General features: G+C 48.1%; 1 protein-coding gene across 5 annotated transcripts in view; it reads right to left on the bottom strand.

Annotated features, from left to right (window-relative positions):
- LOC137561080 (aspartate aminotransferase, cytoplasmic-like) overlaps positions 1-21,513 on the bottom strand; it is a 92,731-nt gene that overhangs the window by 46,176 nt on the left and 25,042 nt on the right. For all 5 annotated transcript variants that reach the window (XR_011029870.1, XM_068272320.1, XM_068272317.1 and 2 more), the window contains 2 exons: positions 18,390-18,502; positions 5,820-5,921 (listed from right to left, as the gene is read on the bottom strand). Coding sequence is in view for 4 of the 5 variants with exons in the window: in XM_068272320.1 (XP_068128421.1) it covers positions 5,820-5,921; positions 18,390-18,502 (215 nt within the window). In the remaining variant the exon portion in view is untranslated. The remainder of the gene's footprint in view (positions 1-5,819; positions 5,922-18,389; positions 18,503-21,513) is intronic.

Raw genomic sequence — 21,513 nt, 5'->3', positions numbered from 1 at the left:
CATGTTGGCTGGCTGTCCATAGGTGGCAATACATGGCACCGGACACCAGCTGTTTCTGATGACGAGCTCCCCCTGCTTCTTTCAGGAACTCGTCTCCTCCTACTCCTCTCTGACTCCCCCTCCGAACTGTCCCCTTGGTCATCTTGTCTCTTAGGAACCCACGTGGCATTCGTATCATCATAATCATCATAATCATCCTCCCCAGCTTCGCTTGCCTCAGACACCTCATAAACTGCACCAACAGCAGGTAGTTCATATCCTCCTTCTCACACCTAACATCCATAGTGTCGCCTAACTCAGACATATGAGGTGGTGTAACTTGCTTAGAGCCTTCAACTGGTTGTAACAATAATGGCAGTGAATCAGTGATTTCCCCACCAAATAACTCCTGCGAAGGGTCAAATGTAGCGGATGTGGTACTTGGAGTAGCGCTGGTGGCTGCGGAAGATGAGGTGTTCTGTGTTAAATAGTCAACCACGTCCTGACAATCTTGGGAGTTGACGGGACATGTCTTCTTCTGAGCACTGTACTTTTGTCTAGCACCGTACAAAATCACGTCAGTACGACCTCTAACAGACCTGCCGGGTGGCCTGCCTCTGGGTCTGCCTCTGCCTGTTGTTTTGTCCATATCGGGGGGGGGGGATGAAGTGAAAGGTAGGCACTGACTTGACTAACACAATGTGCAATCACACAGGTGCAGTGAAAGGCAGGGCCGGGCCGAGGCATAGGCTGGAGAGGCTCCAGCCTCAGGGCGCAGTGTAGGAGGGGGCGCAGAATTCATTCAGCTGTCATTCCTAATTGTGTTTGAAGCAGAAAGAAATAAGAAAAGGGGATACATGGCAGTGACTGCAAGCCAGATAACTACATATTAAGGTGTTGGGGAGGTTGTGGGCCCTGTGGCCCTTTTAGTCTAATAGCAATCAGTGTGTGATGGCTGGGGTGGCAGGGATGGAGGGGCGCACTTTGGTGTCTCAGCCTTGGGTGCTGGAGGACCTTGTCCCAGCTCTGGTGAAAGGTATGCAGTGACTGGTGTTACAAAACAATATGCAGCAGTCACACAGGTGCAGTTAACAGGTATGATATTCCTCCAAGACACTGCGCTCTCTCCCTCAGGAAATCCTTCCTCCAAAGATGTTACTCAGAGAAAAGAGAAAAAACAAAAACGCACCATAGCATAATACTGTAAAATATATTGCCTCTTCCCACAACAACCAGTGCTGCAAGTGAAATCCGTATACATCCACCAATCTACAGGGTCTCACAGGTCCTCACCATGTACAGTGGCTGCCAGATCACAGACAGCTATAAACGCCTCCACACACAACCATGTGCACAGCTCCTTACTGTATCCAGGTGTCCCAACAAGCACACGTTGCCTCTCACCTTCTCAGAAGCCGTCCAAATTATACAACAGCAACTGCACTTGTTTGTCTCATCAACATTGTACTCCCAGCAGATGGATAACCATAACAGCAGCTTACTCGTTTTACCTAGCAACTGAAGAGCCTCTCATAGCGTAAAACCATAGATTTATTTAAAAAATAGTAAAATAGTGTACTCACATTTTCCAAGAATAATCAAGCGTAATATAAAAACAACTGCATCCACGCCAACTCTCCACACCCGCAGCTTCGTTAAAAGGTATGCACGGACTGGTATACTAAACAGCGTGCGGTCACACAGGTGCAGTGAACAGGTATGCAGGGATTGGTATTACAAATGTGCAGCTGTCACACACAGGTATCGTGAACAGGTGCAGTGACTGGTGGTATATTACACTGCTTGCGGTCATGTTGGTGCACTGAACAGGTGACAGGTATGAACTGCAGTGCTTGGTATTACAAATGTGCAGCTGTCACACACAGGTACCATGAACAGGTGCAGTAACTGGTGGTATATTACACTGCTTGCAGTCACGTAGGTGCACTGAACAGGTTACAGGTATGCACTGCAGTGATTGGTATTACAAATGTGCAGCTGTCACACACAGGTACCGTGAACAGGTGCAGTGACTGGTGGTATATTACACTGCTTGCGGTCATGTAGGTGCACTGAACAGGTTACAGGTATTCACTGCAGTGATTGGTTTTACAAATGTACAGCTGTCACACACAGGTACCATGAACAGGTTCAGTGACTGGTGGTATATTATGCTGCTTGCGTTCACGTAGGTGCACTGAACAGGTTACAGGTATGCACTGAAGTGATTGGTATTAAAAATGTGCAGCTGTCAAACACAGGTACCGTGAACAGGTGCAGTGACTGGTGGTATATTACACTGCTTGCGGTCACGTAGGTGCACTGAACAGGGTACAGGTATGCACTGCAGTGATTGGTACTACAAATGTGCAGCTGTCACACACAGGTACCGTGAACAGGTGCAGTGACTGGTGGTATATTACACTGCTTGCGGTCACGTAGGTGCACTGAACAGGGTACAGGTATGCACTGCAGTGATTGGTATTACAAATGTGCAGCTGTCACACACAGGTACCGTGAACAGATGCAGTGACTGGTGGTATATTACACTGCTTGCGGTCTCGTAGGTGCACTGAACAGGTTACAGGTATGCACTGCAGGGATTGGTATTACAAATGTGCAGCTGTCACACACACACAGGTACCGTGAAAAGGTGCAATGACTGGTGGTATTAACAATGCATGCACTCATGTAGGTAGGTAGGTAGGTAGGTGCACATAAGAGTGAACAGGTGCAGTTATTGGGATTACAAATGTGCAGTTGCCTGTCACACACACAGGTAGTCACTGAATGTGCTGGGCCTGGCAGTGGCACAGTAGCAATTACCACCAAGGGGCCAAAGGCCAAAAATGGATAACAAGATTAGCTATCAAAAGAGCTGTTGAGGGGTGCTTTTTTAGCAATAAGAATCAGCAAGGAGCAAGCTAAGAAGCCTACAAGAGCCTAATTAAGCTTTCCCTATAGCTCTCTCTGCAGCAGCTCTCCCTTATCTAATTACTGCAGGCGTACTAGTGAGTGAAATGCCTGACGCTGCCTACCTTTTATAAGGGGGCTGGGGCTCCAGGAGGGAGTGTAGCCGGATTGGCTACAATGTGCCTGCTGACTGTGATGTAGAGGGTCAAAGTTGACCCTAATGATGTAGTCTAGTAGCGGACTGAACTTCCGAAAAAGTTCACGGTTCTCCGCGATCGCGAACTACGGAAGTTCGCCGGCGAACCGTTCGGGCCATCTCCAGTGAGGTGTTGAAGCACACTCCGAGATGCTGCCTACCTTTTATAAGGGGGGTGGGGCTCTAGGAGGGAGTGTAGCCTGAATGACTACAATGTGCCTGCTGACTGTGATGTAGAGGGTCAAAGTTGACCCTAATGATGTAGTATAGGGGCGGACTGGACTTCCGAAAAAGTTTGCGGTTCTCCGCGATCGCGAACCACGGAAGTTCACCGGCGAACCGTTCGGGCCATCTCCAGTGGGGTGTTGAGGCACACTCCGAGGGGCATGAGGGGCGGGTAAAGGAGTGCCCCAGCGTGCCCCAGTGTAGCGCCACTGCTAGCCATGTCTAGGAAAACTCATGGAGAAGCGTGTGATTTCTTTGATCAGATGATAGATTTGAAAAGCTCTGATTTGCTGTCATCACATCCTGCTTTAGCACATGATCATGATTATGAAGAGATGGACTAGTCCAAAAACCTGTTGTTTCTTTCAGATTTCTACTACTTACTGTAAGTGACAGCAACATAGGAGAAAAGTAATTTATGGCTCATAATACTCTGGAAATAACATACTTCTTATTTGTCTATGTTTGCACCTATCTTAAATGTCACAATTTTTCGCAATAGTGCTCCTTTAAGTACAACAAGCGTCTTATCTATTTGCCATAAATACCGCACAATCCTTGCAAGATCCCTTGTAATTAATGTATCTAGATATTTGCAAGTCTAAAGAGGGCTTACTAGCTGAAACCTTATTGTTTTTTTGTTTAAATTAGCCAATAAATGGTATTATCCTGATTCAAAACTTCCTAACTGTAAAATACAAGCTCTAGTCTCCAGCAATGCGTAGCTACTAAGACAAGTAATTACACGCAAAGTGTTTCTCTCACTCCTGCCTCTTCCCCCTCCGCTTGATTGTAGAGTGGTGAGACACAGGCGGGGGGCTGGAATGATTTGTCTGTCATCTGTCCACATAGTAGCAGGTTGCTAGCAAGCAAGAAAGGATTAAAACATGGCAGGCAACTAGCCAAGTACATCTGTAGGTAACTTTTCTTCTATAATAGCACCATCATTTGGACAATCTGCTCTGCTCAATAGGGCTGGTTTAAGGGGCCCCAAGGCCCGGGGCAAACTTAAGTATGGGGCCCCCCCTGCCTGAGACATCATATCCCCCCCCCCCCCGTTACCTGATTGCTTCCCGGGTACCTGCGAATATGCTTCCCGTAATTACCTATCTCAGCGGGCGGGCCGGATGCGGCTGCACACTTCGTGCACTCTGCTCTGAGGTTGGCCTGCTGTCTTCTTCCTTCTCTATGACCCGGCGTGTAATGTGTAAACATGTGCCAGGTCATAGAGTGGGAAGGAGAAAACATGCCAGCCTCAGAGTGTGCACGGTATGTGCAGCCGCTGCCTGCCCACCCACTGAGATAGGTAACTACAGGAAGCAAGGGACCCGGGGAGCAGCATTGACAGGGAGGATGGCTCGGGGCCCCTGCAGAGGTCGGGGGCCCCGGGGCAATTGACTCATTTACTTCTATGGGAGCACTGGCCCTGCTGCTCAAAAGCCTCTGAGTTCTGTGTGTGATGTTTACATTTGGTTCCTATCATTGCTCAACTAGTTAGCCTTCATTTTGCCACCCGAGTTAGATAAAAAATATCTAAAGTGCGCCATACAAACATCGATATTGATCACCTAAATGGGCCCCACCAGCCAGCCGACATTTCCCTTTTGTGAACCCCCCTCCCCCCCCAAATTTGAGCTGCCACTGGACATGACCATCATTACTCCCAGACAGGAACACAGGAACGCAGTAAAGAGGCCCCGACTAATTTCTAAGCTATCCAAACCTAGAATATTTTTCCTCTAGCTTAATTTGAATGCATCTTGGACAATACAAGACATATAACATTTATATTGTGCTTTTCTCTTGACGGACTCAAAGCGATTCAGGGCTGTAGCCACTTAAAGAGAACCCGAGGCGGTGCGGGGGATGGGGCAGATAGGACACAGAAGCATGTTCTCTGCCTCATGACATGCCTCTGATTCCGACTACTGCCGCTCTCTGTCCCCCCACTGCCACCCTATAGCCCCCGAAATTAGCAACAATATTTATTGCTATGTCAGAGGGTAATGGGAGGAGAGGGATTCCCTGCTCAAAACGCCCACTAGCGGCATTCCTGCAGGCTTTCTCTCTCCCTGGCCACGCCCCCTGTCGATCCCCCGCATTCCTGTGGGCTGTGAGAGAGAGGTCTCTCTCCTTCCAGCGTTGTGCCCCCAGAGGTCACAAAAGTGAAAGTGGGGCAGTGCGGGCCTCAGGAGCGGCAAAGAGCGGCGTGGATGGCGGCTGCCTGATCCGCCCAGCCCCCCGGATCAGGTAGCCTAGGTTGTTTTTACTATATAAGCCCACATCAGGCTCTCTTTAAGGTGCACTTCATAGGCTAGGATCATTAGGGATCCTTGCCCAAAGACTCCTTACTGTTTTACATATGGATTTAAAACCTGGTCAAAGACTTAAATCTTACATCAAAGGCAACAGCCTTAACCAGTACGCTGTCCAGCTAATTAGCCTCATGTAGTTCTTTGCATACCTGCCAGAAGTAGGTTGCTGTAAGAATAAAATGGCCTCTCACCTTCAGGATGCTTGCCATCTCCTTCCACTCACTGCTGCTGAGTTGTATTCCAGTGGGAGTGCAGCATATTGGAAGCACTACAACAGAATGATCAGGAGACATCTGGCAGGAGATGAAGACAAAGGAAAGTGAGGGTGAATGTGCATCTGACAGCTATATAACCAAACACAGCTGGACTGAGTCGCATAACGAGAATGTTTCTAGTGTTTACATCTCTCTACAGCCTCAAGTGCAACTCTGTCCTTTGTACCAACTTTATTCTTATTTATTAGCTAATGCTGTAAGGAAAATATTACGAAAACCATTGCAGCCGATGACATTTTTAAACATACATGGCAAGTTTGAAGTTTCTCCTTTAATAATGAACCCTCTTAAGATGAAGGTTTCTAAGCAAGAAGAAGACGTAGGTACTGTTAGCCAATAGCCATGTGGGTTCATATGTGTGAGATGCAGATGAATGTCAGATGTAATGCATACAGAACAGAGATTCAATAGGTGGTAGGCGCGTAGCAATAGCCATAGCAGCCATAGCAACCGCTGCTATAGGGCCCTGGAGAAGAGGGGGCCGCGGTGGTACTTGACGTGTTCTCTATTAACTTTGCTTTGTTTCTCTACCCTCTGACTTTGTCTCAGTGCCCATGGACTGTACACAGTGCACATTGCATGGAAATGGAAATTGCCCAGTCATCTTATACCTAGAGGGTAGGGGCAAGTGTCATTGCTCAAGAGTGTCTAACTCAGATGGCCCAATGAAAATTTTGCTGTGGGGCCCCTTAGTAGCTGTAGGCAGGGCCGGATTTCTGGAAAGGCCAGAAAGGCCACGGCCTAGGGCGGTAAATTAGATAAGATAAGAAGGGCGGCATGACTTGGAGAGAGAAGAGGTCATATGTCAAAGTAAATCATCTCCTCTGTTCCTGCAGCGCAGCCATTCAGCGCCCTGCTCTGCACTAATAGCTGAATTCCAGAGTTTCCCAATCCCTGCATCTCTCTCTTAGTGTTGGGCGAACATCTAGATGTTCGGGTTCGGGCCGAACAGGCCGAACATGGCCGCGATGTTCGGGTGTTCGACCCGAACTCCGAACATAATGGAAGTCAATGGGGACCCGAACTTTTGTGGTTTGTAAAGCCTCCTTACATGCTACATACCCCAAATTTACAGGGTATGTGCACCTTGGGAGTGGGTACAAGAGGAAAAAAAAATTTAGCAAAAAGAGCTTATAGTTTTTGAGAAAATCGATTTTAAAGTTTCAAAGGGAAAACTGTCTTTTAAATGCGGGAAATGTCTGTTTTCTTTGCACAGGTAACATGCTTTTTGTCGGCATGCAGTCATAAATGTAATACATATAAGAGGTTCCAGGAAAAGGGACCGGTAATGCTAACCCAGCAGCAGCACACGTGATGGAACAGGAGGAGGGTGGCGCAGGAGGAGAAGGCCACGCTTTGAGACACAACAACCCAGGCCTTGCATGAGGACAAGAAGCGTGCGGATAGCATGCTTTGTACCACCATGCAGTCATAAATGTAATAAAGATAAGTGGTTCAATAAACAGGGACCACGCGGCAACGCTAACCCAGCAGCAGCACACGTGATGGAACAGGAGGAGGCGCAGGAGGAGAAGGCCACGCTTTGTGAGACACAACAACCCAGGCCTTGCATGAGGACAAAAAGCGTGCGGATAGCATGCTTTGTACCGCCATGTAGTCATAAATGTAATAAAGATAAGAGGTTCCATAAACAGGGACCGGCAACGGTAACCCAGCAGCAGCAGCAGCAGCAGCAGCAGCAGCACACGTGATGGAACAGGAGGAGGCGCAGGAGGAGAAGGCCACGCTTTGTGAGACACAACAACCCAGGCCTTGCATGAGGACAAAAAGCGTGCGGATAGCATGCTTTGTACCGCCATGTAGTCATAAATGTAATAAAGATAAGAGGTTCCATAAACAGGGACCGGCAACGGTAACCCAGCAGCAGCAGCAGCCGCAGCAGCACACGTGATGGAACAGGAGGAGGCGCAGGAGGAGAAGGCCACGCTTTGTGAGACACAACAACCCAGGCCTTGCATGAGGACAAAAAGCGTGCGGATATAGCAGCAATGCTTTTTGCCGCCATGCAGTCATAAATGTAATACAGATGAGAGGTTCAATAAACAGGGACCGGAAACGCTAAACCATCCCAGATGTTCATCGGTCATGTTACTTGGTTGGGGTCCAGGAGTGTTGCGTAGTCGTTTCCAATCCAGGATTGATTCATTTTAATTTGAGTCAGACGGTCTGCATTTTCTGTGGAGAGGCGGATACGCCGATCTGTGATGATGCCTCCGGCAGCACTGAAACAGCGTTCCGACATAACGCTGGCTGCCGGGCAAGCCAGCACCTCTATTGCGTACATTGCCAGTTCGTGCCAGGTGTCTAGCTTCATGCCCGGTTTCAGGTCCAGCGGTGCCAGCCACAAATCCGTCTGTTCCTTTATTCCCCTCCAAATTTCCTCCCCTGTGTGCTGCTTATCCCCAAGGCAGATCAGCTTCAGCAACGCTTGCTGACGCATGCCAACAGCTGTGCTGCACTGCTTCCACGATCCTACTGCTGCTGGTGCTGGGTTAGCATTTCCGGATGAGGTACAGCTTTGAGATGCGTTGGAGGAGAAGGAGTCAGAGAGGTAGGTGCTGCTGTTGTTATCCAGCTGTTTGCGGCGTGGGCAACACCCGCGCCGTAGCAGGTGAGGAATCGCTGCCAGGCTCCACAAGGTTCACCCAGTGCGCGGTAAGGGAGATGTATCGACCCTGGCCGAACGCACTCGTCCAGGTGTCAGTGGTGAGGTGAACCTTGCAGGCAACGGCATTCTTCAAGCTTCGGGTTATTTAGCTGACCACGTGCTCATGCAACTCAGGCACTGCAGAGCGCGCAAAGTGGTAGCGGCTGGGAACAACGTAACGTGGGATGGCCACTGACATCATGCCCTTGAAGCTGTTTGTCTCCACCACTCAATATGGCAGCATTTCGCAGGCCAGAAGCTTGGCTATGCTGGCTGGCTGTTACTGCCACGGCCCGGGGGTCATTTGCTGGCAATTTCCTCTTGTGCTCAAACATCTCAGAGACAGACAACTCAACCGTAGCGCTGCACACCGAAGGGCTGTTGGTTGTTGTGTTTGATGAACACTGGGAGACCTCAAGAGCACTAGTCCGGAAAGTGACAGTGTCAGCATCGTCTGATGTTTGTGAATGTTGTGAACCACGCAATGGCTGGGCTACTGCTGCTGCTGAGGCGGGTCTGGTGGTGAGTCTGGTGAACCCAAGGGAGGCAGTGTTGCTGGTGGTACCCTGTCCTGCCGCGTTTGCCCACAGAGTGGGATGTTTGGATAGAATGTGGCGGCTCATGCTGGTGGTGGAGAGGTTGTTAATACTTTTCCCCCTGCTCAGGCGGGTCTTGCACACCTTGCAAATCGCCATGGTAACATCCTCAGTGCAGTCTTCAAAGAAAGCCCAGACTTTAACTGGCTGAGGACTCGGACCTCGTGCGTGATGTGCTGGTGCTGCTTAACCCACTGCTGGACGCTTGAGAGGTCATCCAAGTAATTATCTGGTCCTGTTCTTTTGGATCTGTGAGGGTTGTTGTCCTGGACAACATGGGCAGTATTGAGTGGGTTTTCTTGGGTGCTCCCCTGTGGCCTGTACGTGAACCGTCAGGGGAAACACCTCTTCCCTTGCCCCTCCCTCTTTCACCGGATTTCTTCCTCATTTCACTTATCCTTAAAGTACACGCTGACTGGCAGCAGTACAGTGGCAGTACAGAAATGCTATACAGTGGTGGGTGAGCGGTGTACCACTATTGTCAGCAGTGACACAGAGCACAATGCTATACAGTGGCGGGTGAGCGGTGTACTACTGTTCCCAGCAGACACAGAGTGGAAGTAAACACAATGCTATATAGTGTGGCTGAGCCGTGTACACAGAGTGGCATTAAACACAATGCTATATAGTCTGCTATATAGTCACCCCGAACAGGGTGATGTTCTGCAGAACCCGAACAGTGGCAAACACTGTTCGCCCAACACTACTGGGAGGGAACGCAGATTTTAGTACCTAAACACACGATACAACATGTTTTCCGGGGTCGGACTCTGAGGCACATACAGATGGTCCCGATCATCATCCTCATCATACAACTCTTCTCCTGAGTCTGACCCACCCACCACCTCTGCCACCCCAACATCCCCAGACACAGACCCCTCATCGTCCTCAACATTAACTTGGGATGCTGGCCTGAGCCAGACCTCCTCCTCCACATCAGGCCCCATCATCTCCTCAATGGCAGCCCTCATTAATCGCTCTGGCGACGGACTGATGGACACAACGTTCTCCTCCGGGGAGGGCTGCTGCTGACCACTGGCTGCTGGGGTGGATGTTATAGCTTGCGTGGGGCGTTGGCTGTTGCTGTTGTTGGGAGTGCTGCTCACAGCGGAGGTCTCTGGGGAACTCATGTTGAGCTCATATAGTGGTTGACGGTGAGTGGAGTATTACTGATCCCAGCAATATACACACTGACTGGCAGAGTACGCAATGCTATATAGTGTGGCTGAGCGGTGTACACAGAGTGGCAGTAAACACAATGCTATATAGTCTGGCTGAGCGAGCGGTGTACTACTGTTCCCAGCAGAATCAGAGTGGCAGTAAACAATGGTATATAGTCTGGCTGAGCGGTGTACACAGAGTGTCAGTAAACAATGGTATATAGTCTGGCTGAGCGAGCGGTGTACTACTGTTCCCAGCAGAATCAGAGTGGCAGTAAACAATGGTATATAGTCTGGCTGAGCGGTGTACACAGAGTGTCAGTAAACAATGGTATATAGTCTGGCTGAGCGGTGTACACACAATGCTATATAGTCTGCTATATAGTGTCAGTAAACAATGGTATATAGTCTGGCTGAGCGAGCGGTGTACTACTGTTCCCAGCAGAATCAGAGTGGCAGTAAACAATGGTATATAGTCTGGCTGAGCGGTGTACACAGAGTGTCAGTAAACAATGGTATATAGTCTGGCTGAGCGAGCGGTGTACTACTGTTCCCAGCAGAATCAGAGTGGCAGTAAACAATGGTATATAGTCTGGCTGAGCGGTGTACACAGAGTGTCAGTAAACAATGGTATATAGTCTGGCTGAGCGGTGTACACAGAGTGTCAGTAAACAATGGTATATAGTCTGGCTGAGCGGTGTACACAGAGTGGCAGTAAACACAATGCTATATACTCTGGCTGAGCGAGCGGTGTACTACTGTTCCCAGCAGACACAGAACAGTAAACAGAATGCTATATAGTGTGGCTGAGCGAGCGGTGTACCACTATTCCCAGCAGACACAGAACAGTAAACAGAATGCTATATAGTGTGGCTGAGCGAGCGGTGTACCACTATTCCCAGCAGACACAGAACAGTAAACAGAATGCTATATAGTGTGGCTGAGCGAGCGGTGTACCACTATTCCCAGCAGACACAGAACAGTGAACAGAATGCTATATAGTGTGGCTGAGCGAGCGGTGTACCACTATTCCCAGCAGACACAGAACAGTGAACAGAATGCTATATAGTGTGGCTGAGCGAGCGGTGTACCACTATTCCCAGCAGACACAGAACAGTGAACAGAATGCTATATAGTGTGGATGAGCGAGCGGTGTACCACTATTCCCAGCAGACACAGAACAGTAAACAGAATGCTATATAGTGTGGCTGAGCGAGCGGTGTACCACTATTCCCAGCAGACACAGAACAGTGAACAGAATGCTATATAGTGTGGCTGAGCGAGCGGTGTACCACTATTCCCAGCAGACACAGAACAGTGAACAGAATGCTATATAGTGTGGCTGAGCGAGCGGTGTACCACTATTCCCAGCAGACACAGAACAGTAAACAGAATGCTATATAGTGTGGCTGAGCGAGCGGTGTACCACTATTCCCAGCAGACACAGAACAGTAAACAGAATGCTATATAGTGTGGCTGAGCGAGCGGTGTACCACTATTCCAAGCAGACACAGAACAGTGAACAGAATGCTATATAGTGTGGCTGAGCGAGCGGTGTACCACTATTCCCAGCAGACACAGAGTGGCAGTAAACAGAATGCTATATAGTGTGGCTGAGCGAGGTACACAGAGTGGCAGTAAACAGAATGCTATATAGTGTGGCTGAGATAGCGGTGTACTACTATTCCCAGCAGACACAGAGTGGCAGTAAACAGAATGCTATATAGTGTGGCTGAGCGAGGTACACAGAGTGGCAGTAAACAGAATGCTATATAGTGTGGCTGAGCAAGCGGTGTACTACTGTTCCCAGCAGTGACACAATGACAGGGGGGACCCTGGCTAGCGTGGCTGGAGCGCGAACTACCCTGCCTGCCTACCCAAAGCTAAACCCACAGACAAATGGCGGAGATATGACGTGGTTCGGGTATTTATTTACCCGAACCACGTGACAGTTCGGCCAATCAGAGCGCGTTCGGGTCCGAACCACGTGACCCGTTCGGCCAATCACAGCGCTAGCCGAACGTTCGGGGAACGTTCGGCCATGCGCTCTTAGTTCGGCCATATGGCCGAACGGTTTGGCCAAGCACCGTCAGGTGTTCGGCCGAACTCGAACATCACCCGAACAGGGTGATGTTCTGCAGAACCCGAACAGTGGCGAACACTGTTCGCCCAACACTACTCTCTCTCACTTCCTGATGTGTTAAAACAATCAGGATCAATCATAACGGTCATCTGATAATCCATTCCTTTCTTTGTATGATAGACTTACAGATCAATGTGAGAAATACCAGAGATTTACATTACAAAGCAGATAGAACTAAGTTCCCCTGAGTTTTATTGCAGGCATTCCCAAACATCAGTGAGCTCTGCAGTTTCTTCTCCTCTTTTTACAACTTTGACACTGACCTATCTAATTCTAATTTATGACTGTTGTTAAGACTTTTTTTCCCCTAGCTAGCAGTGGTCTCTTCTGTTCCTTAGTTAACTCTTTCCTGACTCATTTTCTGTGCTCCAGCTCCTAAAATCTATGAGACTGCAGGATAAAAAATGCTGTTTTCTTCCCTTTCATTGCTAAATTGTCATTTTAAATGACACCTGAGCAGTGGTGCTCATCCAATATTTGGGTATCCGAACTACCCAGATAATCTGAACATTTTCCACTATCCGAACTTTGAATAGCAATTCGTATATTTTTAAAATCTGAATAGCACTATCCGAGCAAACTCGGATTTCCCATTTGAGAGAGAGAGGGATTTTAAGTCCCCACATCATTAAAAAAACATGATGTTACATGCCTCATTTACCCTGAAAAACGTTTTAAAGGCAATTTAAATAAGCCTTCTTCAGACTTTGTTCCCGTATACTGTCAATATGTTAGAGCACACCACCATATGTACATTCAGCATTCAAAAGAGATGCATAGATTTTTCAGCAAATATAAATAAATGTCATTCAGATGCTTTAAAGTGAAGCTGAACTCTTGCACAGGACAGAAGGAAAACAGAGAACTGTACCATGTATGTATTTAGAGAGCCTGTCTAATTCCCCCTCCTCTGTGTCACAAGTTGTAATTTAATCTCTACACTGTGTCACCTGACTGCCAAAACAGCTAAGCTCATTTGAAAGCACAGGATGTTAAAAATATGTCTGCTTCCATAAAAGCAGGAAGTAGACACACTGCAGATTTATTGCAGGATTTGTATCAGCTGTAACAAAGAAATGTTTTTATTTAAAGGTTATGTTGTTGTGTATCTTTTAGAGCAGAGAGGAAGTTCTGAGTTCAGGTCCACTCTAATTACAACAGAACAGCCAAAGTGGGCCCTGACAGGATGTTTGCTACTTACCTGTTCTCTGTTTTGGATGGGCTTCTCTCCATCGCACTGCCCTGCCACCTGTTTGTGGCTCTGACTGCAGCCAGTCGCACAGAGGACAAAGAAGCAGCGCACGCTCTGTCCACTTGCACTCCCTGTCACCTGTTTGTGGCTCTGACTGCAGCCAGTCGCACAGAGGACAAAGAAGCAGCGCACGCTCTGTCCACTTGCACTCCCTGTCACCTGTTTGTGGCTCTGACTGCAGCCAGTCGCACAGAGGACAAAGAAGCAGCGCACGCTCTGTCCACTTGCACTCCCTGTCACCTGTTTGTGGCTCTGACTGCAGCCAGTCGCACAGAGGACAAAGAAGCAGCGCATGCTCTGGCCACTCGCACTCCCTGTAATTTCTCGCTCCTGCCCAGATGTGCACAGCAACCGAGGCCGGTACAGTGTTATAATAATCTGAACATTTGTATAGCGCTTTTCTCCTGTCGGACTCAAAGCGCTCATATGTATTCTTGACAAGTACCAGTCATACATCAGCGTCATTTCTCAAGTATGCATGTCCTGAACACTATCGGCTGCTGTGCACATTTGGGCAGGAGCGCAAATTACAGGAATTATTTGTTGAATGGGGGGCAGAGCAGCACAACTGAAATGAGTCCATTGAAACCAATGATCGCTAGTCAGTGTTGGACAATTTTTTTGTAATTTTTTTTTGGGGGGGGGGGGGCGCTTGGTGACTGCAAGCCTAGGGCACTGGAAAGTGCAAATCCGGCCCTGGCTGTAGGTGGTGATTATATTCAGCCATACAGAAGTCAATGGGCTTGATTCACAAAGCGGTGCTAACCTACTTAGTACGCCTAAAGTAGTTTAGACGTGATAACCTTTGCACCAGTAGGTTAGTAAGTTTTACGCGCGCAAAGTTTTACACGCACAGAAAGTTGCATAGGGTTTAATGGGTGCATAAAAGTTTACGCGCGCAAAACTTTATGCGCACTAAACTTAGCTCGCGTAAAACTTTGCGTGTGGGAATTTCGCGCGACTTTGTTTTTATCACACCTAAACTGAGTTTAGGCGTGATAAAGGGCTTTTCACCAGCGTGCTAACAGTTTGCACCGCTTTGTGAATCAAGTCCATTAGATTTGATCAGTTCCATCAAATGTATTGGTCATCTTTTGATCCTCAACATATCGAATCACTAAATTACCAATTAATTTCACATTGCTTATTGATCAAAAGGTTGGTTGGATGAGATGTAAAATGTCTACCAGTCAGGGGGGAGGGGGAATGGCTCCACATTCACAGCCGCAATACATTGTTCTTAACTTGAGCAGCACAACACTATTGATGGTACTAATAACTGCAGGCCGGGTACATTGGGCACCAGGTATTGTGGATAGGTAGAAAATTGGTAATTTTATATTACCAATAATCAACTTTTGGCTTGCGTAACACCTAACACTACCCTCTCCCATAAAAGGACACCCCTGCCTAAACACCTAACACTAATCCTTCCTCCCATAGCAATCACCTTCCTAAACACCTGACACTAACCTTCTCGCCCTGACTATTAACCTCTTGACGACCAGCTAACGCCGATCGGCGTAAACTGGACGTCTGCGGGTTACCATGGAAACGCGGTCTTTTCATGTCAGTTCACGGAGGGTGTCTCCGTGAACAGCCGGAGAGCCGCCGAGATCGCGGCTCGCCGGCAAAATGTAAACACGCGGGGAAGAAATCCCCGCTGTTTACATCATACGGCGGTGCTGCGCAGCAGCGCCGTAGGGCAGATCGGCGATCCCCGGCCTCTGATTGGCCGGGGATCACCGGCATCTAATAGGCGGAAGCCTATCCTTCAATGCGCAGGACGGAACTCCGTCCTGCGCATTACGGAGAGAGGGAGGGAGGGAGGTAAGGAGGCAGAGGGCGGAAATGGCTGTGGAGGGGTGCTTTGAGGAGCCCCCCCCGCAAAACGCAGATGGCCGGCGGCGATCAGACCCCCCCGGCAGGACATCCCCCTAGGGGGGAAAAAAGGGGGGAAGTCTGATCGCCCTGTCATAATACTGATCTGTGCTGCGGGCTGGAGAGCCCACGCAGCACAGATCAGGCAAATCACCCCTGGTCGGCAAGTGGTTAACTTCCTCCTCGCCTTCCGCTATCCTCCGACACTAACTCTCTTACAATTAATCCTAACCTGAAGGGCCCTTTTACACTTCCAGGGTAAACCTGCGTTGCGTCATCCTATTTTACCACAAGGGGCCGGAAAACAATGAAAGTCTGTGGAGACTTTCACACTTATTGTGGTCCACACTTACTGAGATCCATTGTGGTGCACCGGAAGTATCCGAGCAAGAACAGCAGCGCGTTACCGCAAGCAACATGCTTAACGCCAGGCTTGGTATTTTACTTTTTACTGTCCAAGGCCCACTATCACCAGCTGCCCCCGGACTGACAGCACCCTAAGCTCCCCCCCTCTACATGGCAGGGATTGGATTGTAAGCTCCTGTGAGGACAGCTAGTGACATGATGGCAGGGGTTACATTAGATTGTAAGCTTCTTGGCAAACGGCACATTCAGTAAGTGACCGGCAGCTCATAGATCACTGTAAGTGCTTGTTCGCTGCCCCTTCATTCCCTGAGTGCCAGATCGGGCTGTTAGTAGTCAATAACCGCTATGCGCAAACTGTGTGTAGCAGGATGAACGTTCAGAGGGCTAGCTGCTACTGCCAGCCTGCTGCTTACAGCCCGCCCCTTGCTTTGCTGGTGACCTAGGCCATGGCCTTTGGGCCTTGCCTGAAATCCGGCCCTGCTTAACACACAGTGATTGGGTTAATGGAAGTCTATGGGCAATGCAGATGGTCTAAACGATGGAGAGCAGCATGCATGTGCGGACTGGCAGGAATCCCAGTGACATACTTCCTGTCTAGCATATACATATGACTCTGTGGGTGTACTCTGTTGCAGGGTCATATGAGTTAGGTGTATTGCGTTGCGGTGTGATGCATCAGGAGCACCACAAAAAAAACAAAACTATGGAATGTTATGTCAAACAGCAGAATCCAATTACAACTCAGAATTATATGAGCTGGTTTATTCACTCAAGAATAGTAAAATAAAAACATAGCTAAGGTTTAGCGGGCCATATGCAAAGTGAGTAATGCACACATTGATTGTATAATAATGCGCATTCTGCATATAGCATGAAGTGTGCATAATGTGTGCTTTGTGTATGTAACACAACTTGCTCTATTTGTGTAAAGGATTGCGGAGACGCCGCCGCGCGGTCTGGCGGCGAGGCGGCTGTCTCCGCGTTCAGACCGGCGGTTTCCGCACAGCAGCATGCGTCTGGTGTATCCGAACCTTCTAGTGCACACAGATGGAGAGCTACGCGCGCACGCGCTGGGAGGCAAAACCTTTATGCCAAGAGAAGAGGGATCAGCTGATCAGCTGATCCCAGTGCAGATCGTCATTGGCTGAGCGGCGCTGGGTGGCGCCAAGAAGTGCTGCTCTATATATAGATCTTGCTGGTCAGTCTCAGGTTGTCTGCCGTTGCGAATGCTTATGTGTTTGCACTCAGACCATAGTCAGATCCCACAGTGTGATAGAACCAGGTGGGCCTGGGAATTCACACTTAGCCAGATTACTGTGTTATTACTGTGTTATACTTTAGACCAGTTCCAGGGTGTTGTGACCACGGACCTCACACCCAAGCTTATGGATACTGTGTCAATACTGTGTTATACTTTAGACCAGTTCCAGGGTGTTGTGACCACGGACCTCACACCCAGGCTTAGGGATACTGTGTCAGTACTGTGTTATTCCTTAGACCAGTTCCAGGGCATTGTGACCAAGGACCACACACCCAAGTTTAGGAAACCTGTGTTATTACCGTGTTATACTTTAGACCAGTTCCAGGGTGTTGTGATCACGGACCTCACACTCTAGACTAGGCCTCTGCTTGATATCTGTTATGACCTATTGCTCTCTTGACCTCTCTCCTGCTATCTGATTCGGTACCTATGCACATCTGATTACCTGTTGCCGACCGTGCCTGTACCTGGTTACCGAATCAGCCTTCTGTCTCTGTACCTTATTTGCTCGTGTGTTGCCGACCCGGCCTGGCCGACCCTTCTGGCTGTCACTTACTCCTTGGGGGATCAGCCTGGCTGTACTACTACCCCTCCGCAGCTCTATTCCCCCCTCCCTCTCCTTCCCTCCCTCCCCTTATCTCTATGGGCAGTGCACGACGGCGATCCATCCTGTACTGCTTCTGATAGGCTTCAGCCTATCAGACGGCAGTGATCCCCGGCCAATCAGAGGACGGGGATCGCCAATCTCCTGTGACAGCAGCGAAGTACGATGTAAACACCAGGAATTTCTTCCCCGGGTGTTTACATTTAGCCTGCGAGCCGCGATCGGAGGCTCACAGGCTGTTCACAGAGCCCCCAGCTGTGAACTGACAGGAAACGGCCGCACGAGCGGCTGTTTCCATAGAAACACAGGTGCGACCAGCCGCCGCCTATCGGCATTGGCTAGTTGTTAAGTGGTTTTAAGTGCCTTCTCTGCACAATAATGTATACATTTTCTTACCAGTGTATGTTCACTGGATGATGTCACTTGTGTCTGGGGCTACAGTTTGTCTCCAAGGTCATTTTATTCTAATATTTTTGGCGATATACATTTACATGCAACTTAATAGGTAAGTGTATTTTACAAATGATGAAACTGACAACCGCTGTATCCTCCTACCTCCAGATCTTTCAGCAACTCCAGGAACACCAACTTTGTGGTTTTGCCATCCCAGATTCGATATGGATAAATGTCTGTTACACCAGCAGCTTCCAGTGTGCACTTATACCAATCTGCCAAATACAGACACACACCAATCAGAGACAGCAGAAGTCCTTCCTATGACAGTTGTAGCCCCACCCTGCACATTTCCCACCATGCAATAGATTAATCTGAATAACAGTCAGCTGAGAGTGGCATCACAGACTGTTTATTAAACCATGAACTTTTGCCCATACAAACAGACATCTTTTACTTACCACGTGTCTGAGGGCCAGTGCACACCAAAAAGTGCTAGCATAAAAGCAAACACTTAGTGCTTTCTGAAGTGATTTTTAAGACAATTCTAGTGATTTTCTAAGCATGCCTAGTCATTTTTTGAGAGTTTTGGTGTAGCGTTTTTTTATATTTTGTTACAGTAGAGCTGTAACTGAACAGCTTCTGTAACAAAAACGCTTGGAAAATCTCTCTGATCTATCGTTTTTAAGAGCAATTTTCCACTTTCCTATACTTTAACATTGAGACTGAATCACCTCAGAAATCAGCAAAAATGCTGCAGGACAAGAGATTTCGTTTGGGAAAAAAGATCATCGCTCTGGTGTTCTCCATCCCATTACATTAGCCAAGCGCTTTTTGAAGCGCAAACATGTTTAAAAAGCGTATACTGGTAGGTGAACAGAGGCGCCAGTAGAATAAAAGTACATAACATTTTAAAAAAATTGCTGGGAGGAAGTGGTGGACTTGCCTCCGTTAAAGCAGACACCAAGGACTGTGATTAAATAAATAAATACACATTTATTGAGGATACCCCAAGGATGCAACGTGTTTTGCGGGCACAGCCCACTTCTTCAGGCAATAAACAGGGGATAAACAACAGCAATTCTGTTATAGCAAGCAGAGCACCTCTGTTTGCTATAACAGAATTGCTGTTGTTTATCCCCTGTTTATTGCCTGAAAAAGTGGGCTGTGCCTGCGAAACGCGTTGCATCCTTGGGGTATCCTCAATAAATGTGTATTTATTTATTTAATCACAGTCCTTGGTGTCTGCTTTAACGGAGGCAAGTCCACCACTTCCTCCTAGCAATTTTTTTAAAATTTTATGTACTTTTATTCTACTGGCGCCTCTGTTCACCTACCAGTATATTCAAGTCCACCCCAGGTGGAGGGGTGATCTACCCTTTTTTCTCCTATCTACAGAGAGCGACTTCTTAATCCTGAGTGAGGACAGGTCTAATCTCCTCACCTGCCTATTGAGTGGTTACCTGAGCGCTAACCCATGTTTGTGAATATTACCATCTCACTGTCTCAATTATTCAATCTGTCTTGACATACTACACCATATTGGGCTCTCGATTTCTCTTCAATTGTATGTTTAAAAAGCGCTCAGAGGCGCTCTTGGTGTGCACCAGCCCTTACAGGAGAACAGAACCTGCACCCTAGATCAGCAATGTAGCTGCCTGTATGACTGTTTTAAAGCAATGTCTCTGAAGCCCACTATGTGATTTTCATGGCGATTTTTCTGACGACCAGTGATTTTTTTGAGTGACGAGTGATTATCTCCGCCATCTGGCAATGTGGGTACAGGCACATGATCACACATATGAGGTTTGACGACGCCCGGCGACAACAACCATCACGACAGATCGGATATTTCAGATCCCTGACAACGCCTGCACAAAGTACCACAATTGTTTGACTTCTCATTTGCACCCATCCGGTGCCATCACGGGGTGTCGCTCGTTCCCGCGGGTAAGAAGATGGATTGGGGAACCTTGTTTGTCGGAGAGGCATTGCTGTGAGGTTCCCCAATTCATCTTCATGTGAGTATTCAGCATGATAACAAATACCCTTTTCTTATAGAATTCTGCAGAGTTGCAAATAGTAGTAGTAATAGTAATAATAATTAAATAATAGAAATATAGAGATAGAGTTCAATACTTTTTATACCTCGGAGCATGGCAAATAAGCTGAGTGATTTTTTTAATATCCTTTTTTAAAAAGGTAAAAGGAACAGTGCACAAATAGTTACAGAAAAAGGGGGAAAGCTTTTAAAATAATCAACTGCCGCAATGAACACTGGGCTATGTAATCCCTCAACATTAGTGTTGGGCGAACATCTAGATGTTCGGGTTCGGGCCGAACAGGCCGAACATGGCCGCGATGTTCGGGTGTTCGACCCGAACTCCGAACATAATGGAAGTCAATGGGGACCCGAACTTTTGTGGTTTGTAAAGCCTCCTTACATGCCACATACCCCAAATTTACAGGGTATGTGCACCTTGGGAGTGGGTACAAGAGGAAAAAAAAATTAGCAAAAAGAGCTTATAGTTTTTGAGAAAATCGATTTTAAAGTTTCAAAGGGAAAACTGTCTTTTAAATGCGGGAAATGTCTGTTTTCTTTGCACAGGTAACATGTTTTTTGTCGGCATGCAGTCATAAATGTAATACATATAAGAGGTTCCAGGAAAAGGGACCGGTAACGCTAACCCAGCAGCAGCACACGTGATGGAACAGGAGGAGGGTGGCGCAGGAGGAGAAGAAGGCCACGCTTTGTGAGACACAACAACCCCGGCCTTGCATGAGGGCAAGAAGCGTGCGGATAGCAGGCTTTGTACCGCCATGCAGTCATAAATGTAATAAAGATAAGTGGTTCAATAAACAGGGACCACGCGGCAACGCTAACCCAGCAGCAGCAGACGTGATGGAACAGGAGGAGGCGCAGGAGGAGAAGGCCACGCTTTGTGAGACACAACAACCCAGGCCTTGCATGAGGGCAAGAAGCGTGCGGATAGCATGCTTTGTACCGCCATGCAGTCATAAATGTAATAAAGATAAGTGGTTCAATAAACAGGGACCACGCGGCAACGCTAACCCAGCAGCAGCACACGTGATGGAACAGGAGGAGGGTGGCGCAGGAGGAGAAGAAGGCCACGCTTTGTGAGACACAACAACCCCGGCCTTGCATGAGGGCAAGAAGCGTGCGGATAGCAGGCTTTGTACCGCCATGCAGTCATAAATGTAATAAAGATAAGTGGTTCAATAAACAGGGACCACGCGGCAACGCTAACCCAGCAGCAGCAGACGT

The sequence above is a fragment of the Hyperolius riggenbachi genome, chromosome 3, assembly GCF_040937935.1.
Source record: "Hyperolius riggenbachi isolate aHypRig1 chromosome 3, aHypRig1.pri, whole genome shotgun sequence".
NCBI classification, from domain to species: domain Eukaryota; kingdom Metazoa; phylum Chordata; class Amphibia; order Anura; family Hyperoliidae; genus Hyperolius; species Hyperolius riggenbachi.
The sequence above is the reverse complement of the archived record's forward strand: the minus strand, read 5'-3'. Positions and strand labels throughout refer to the sequence as shown.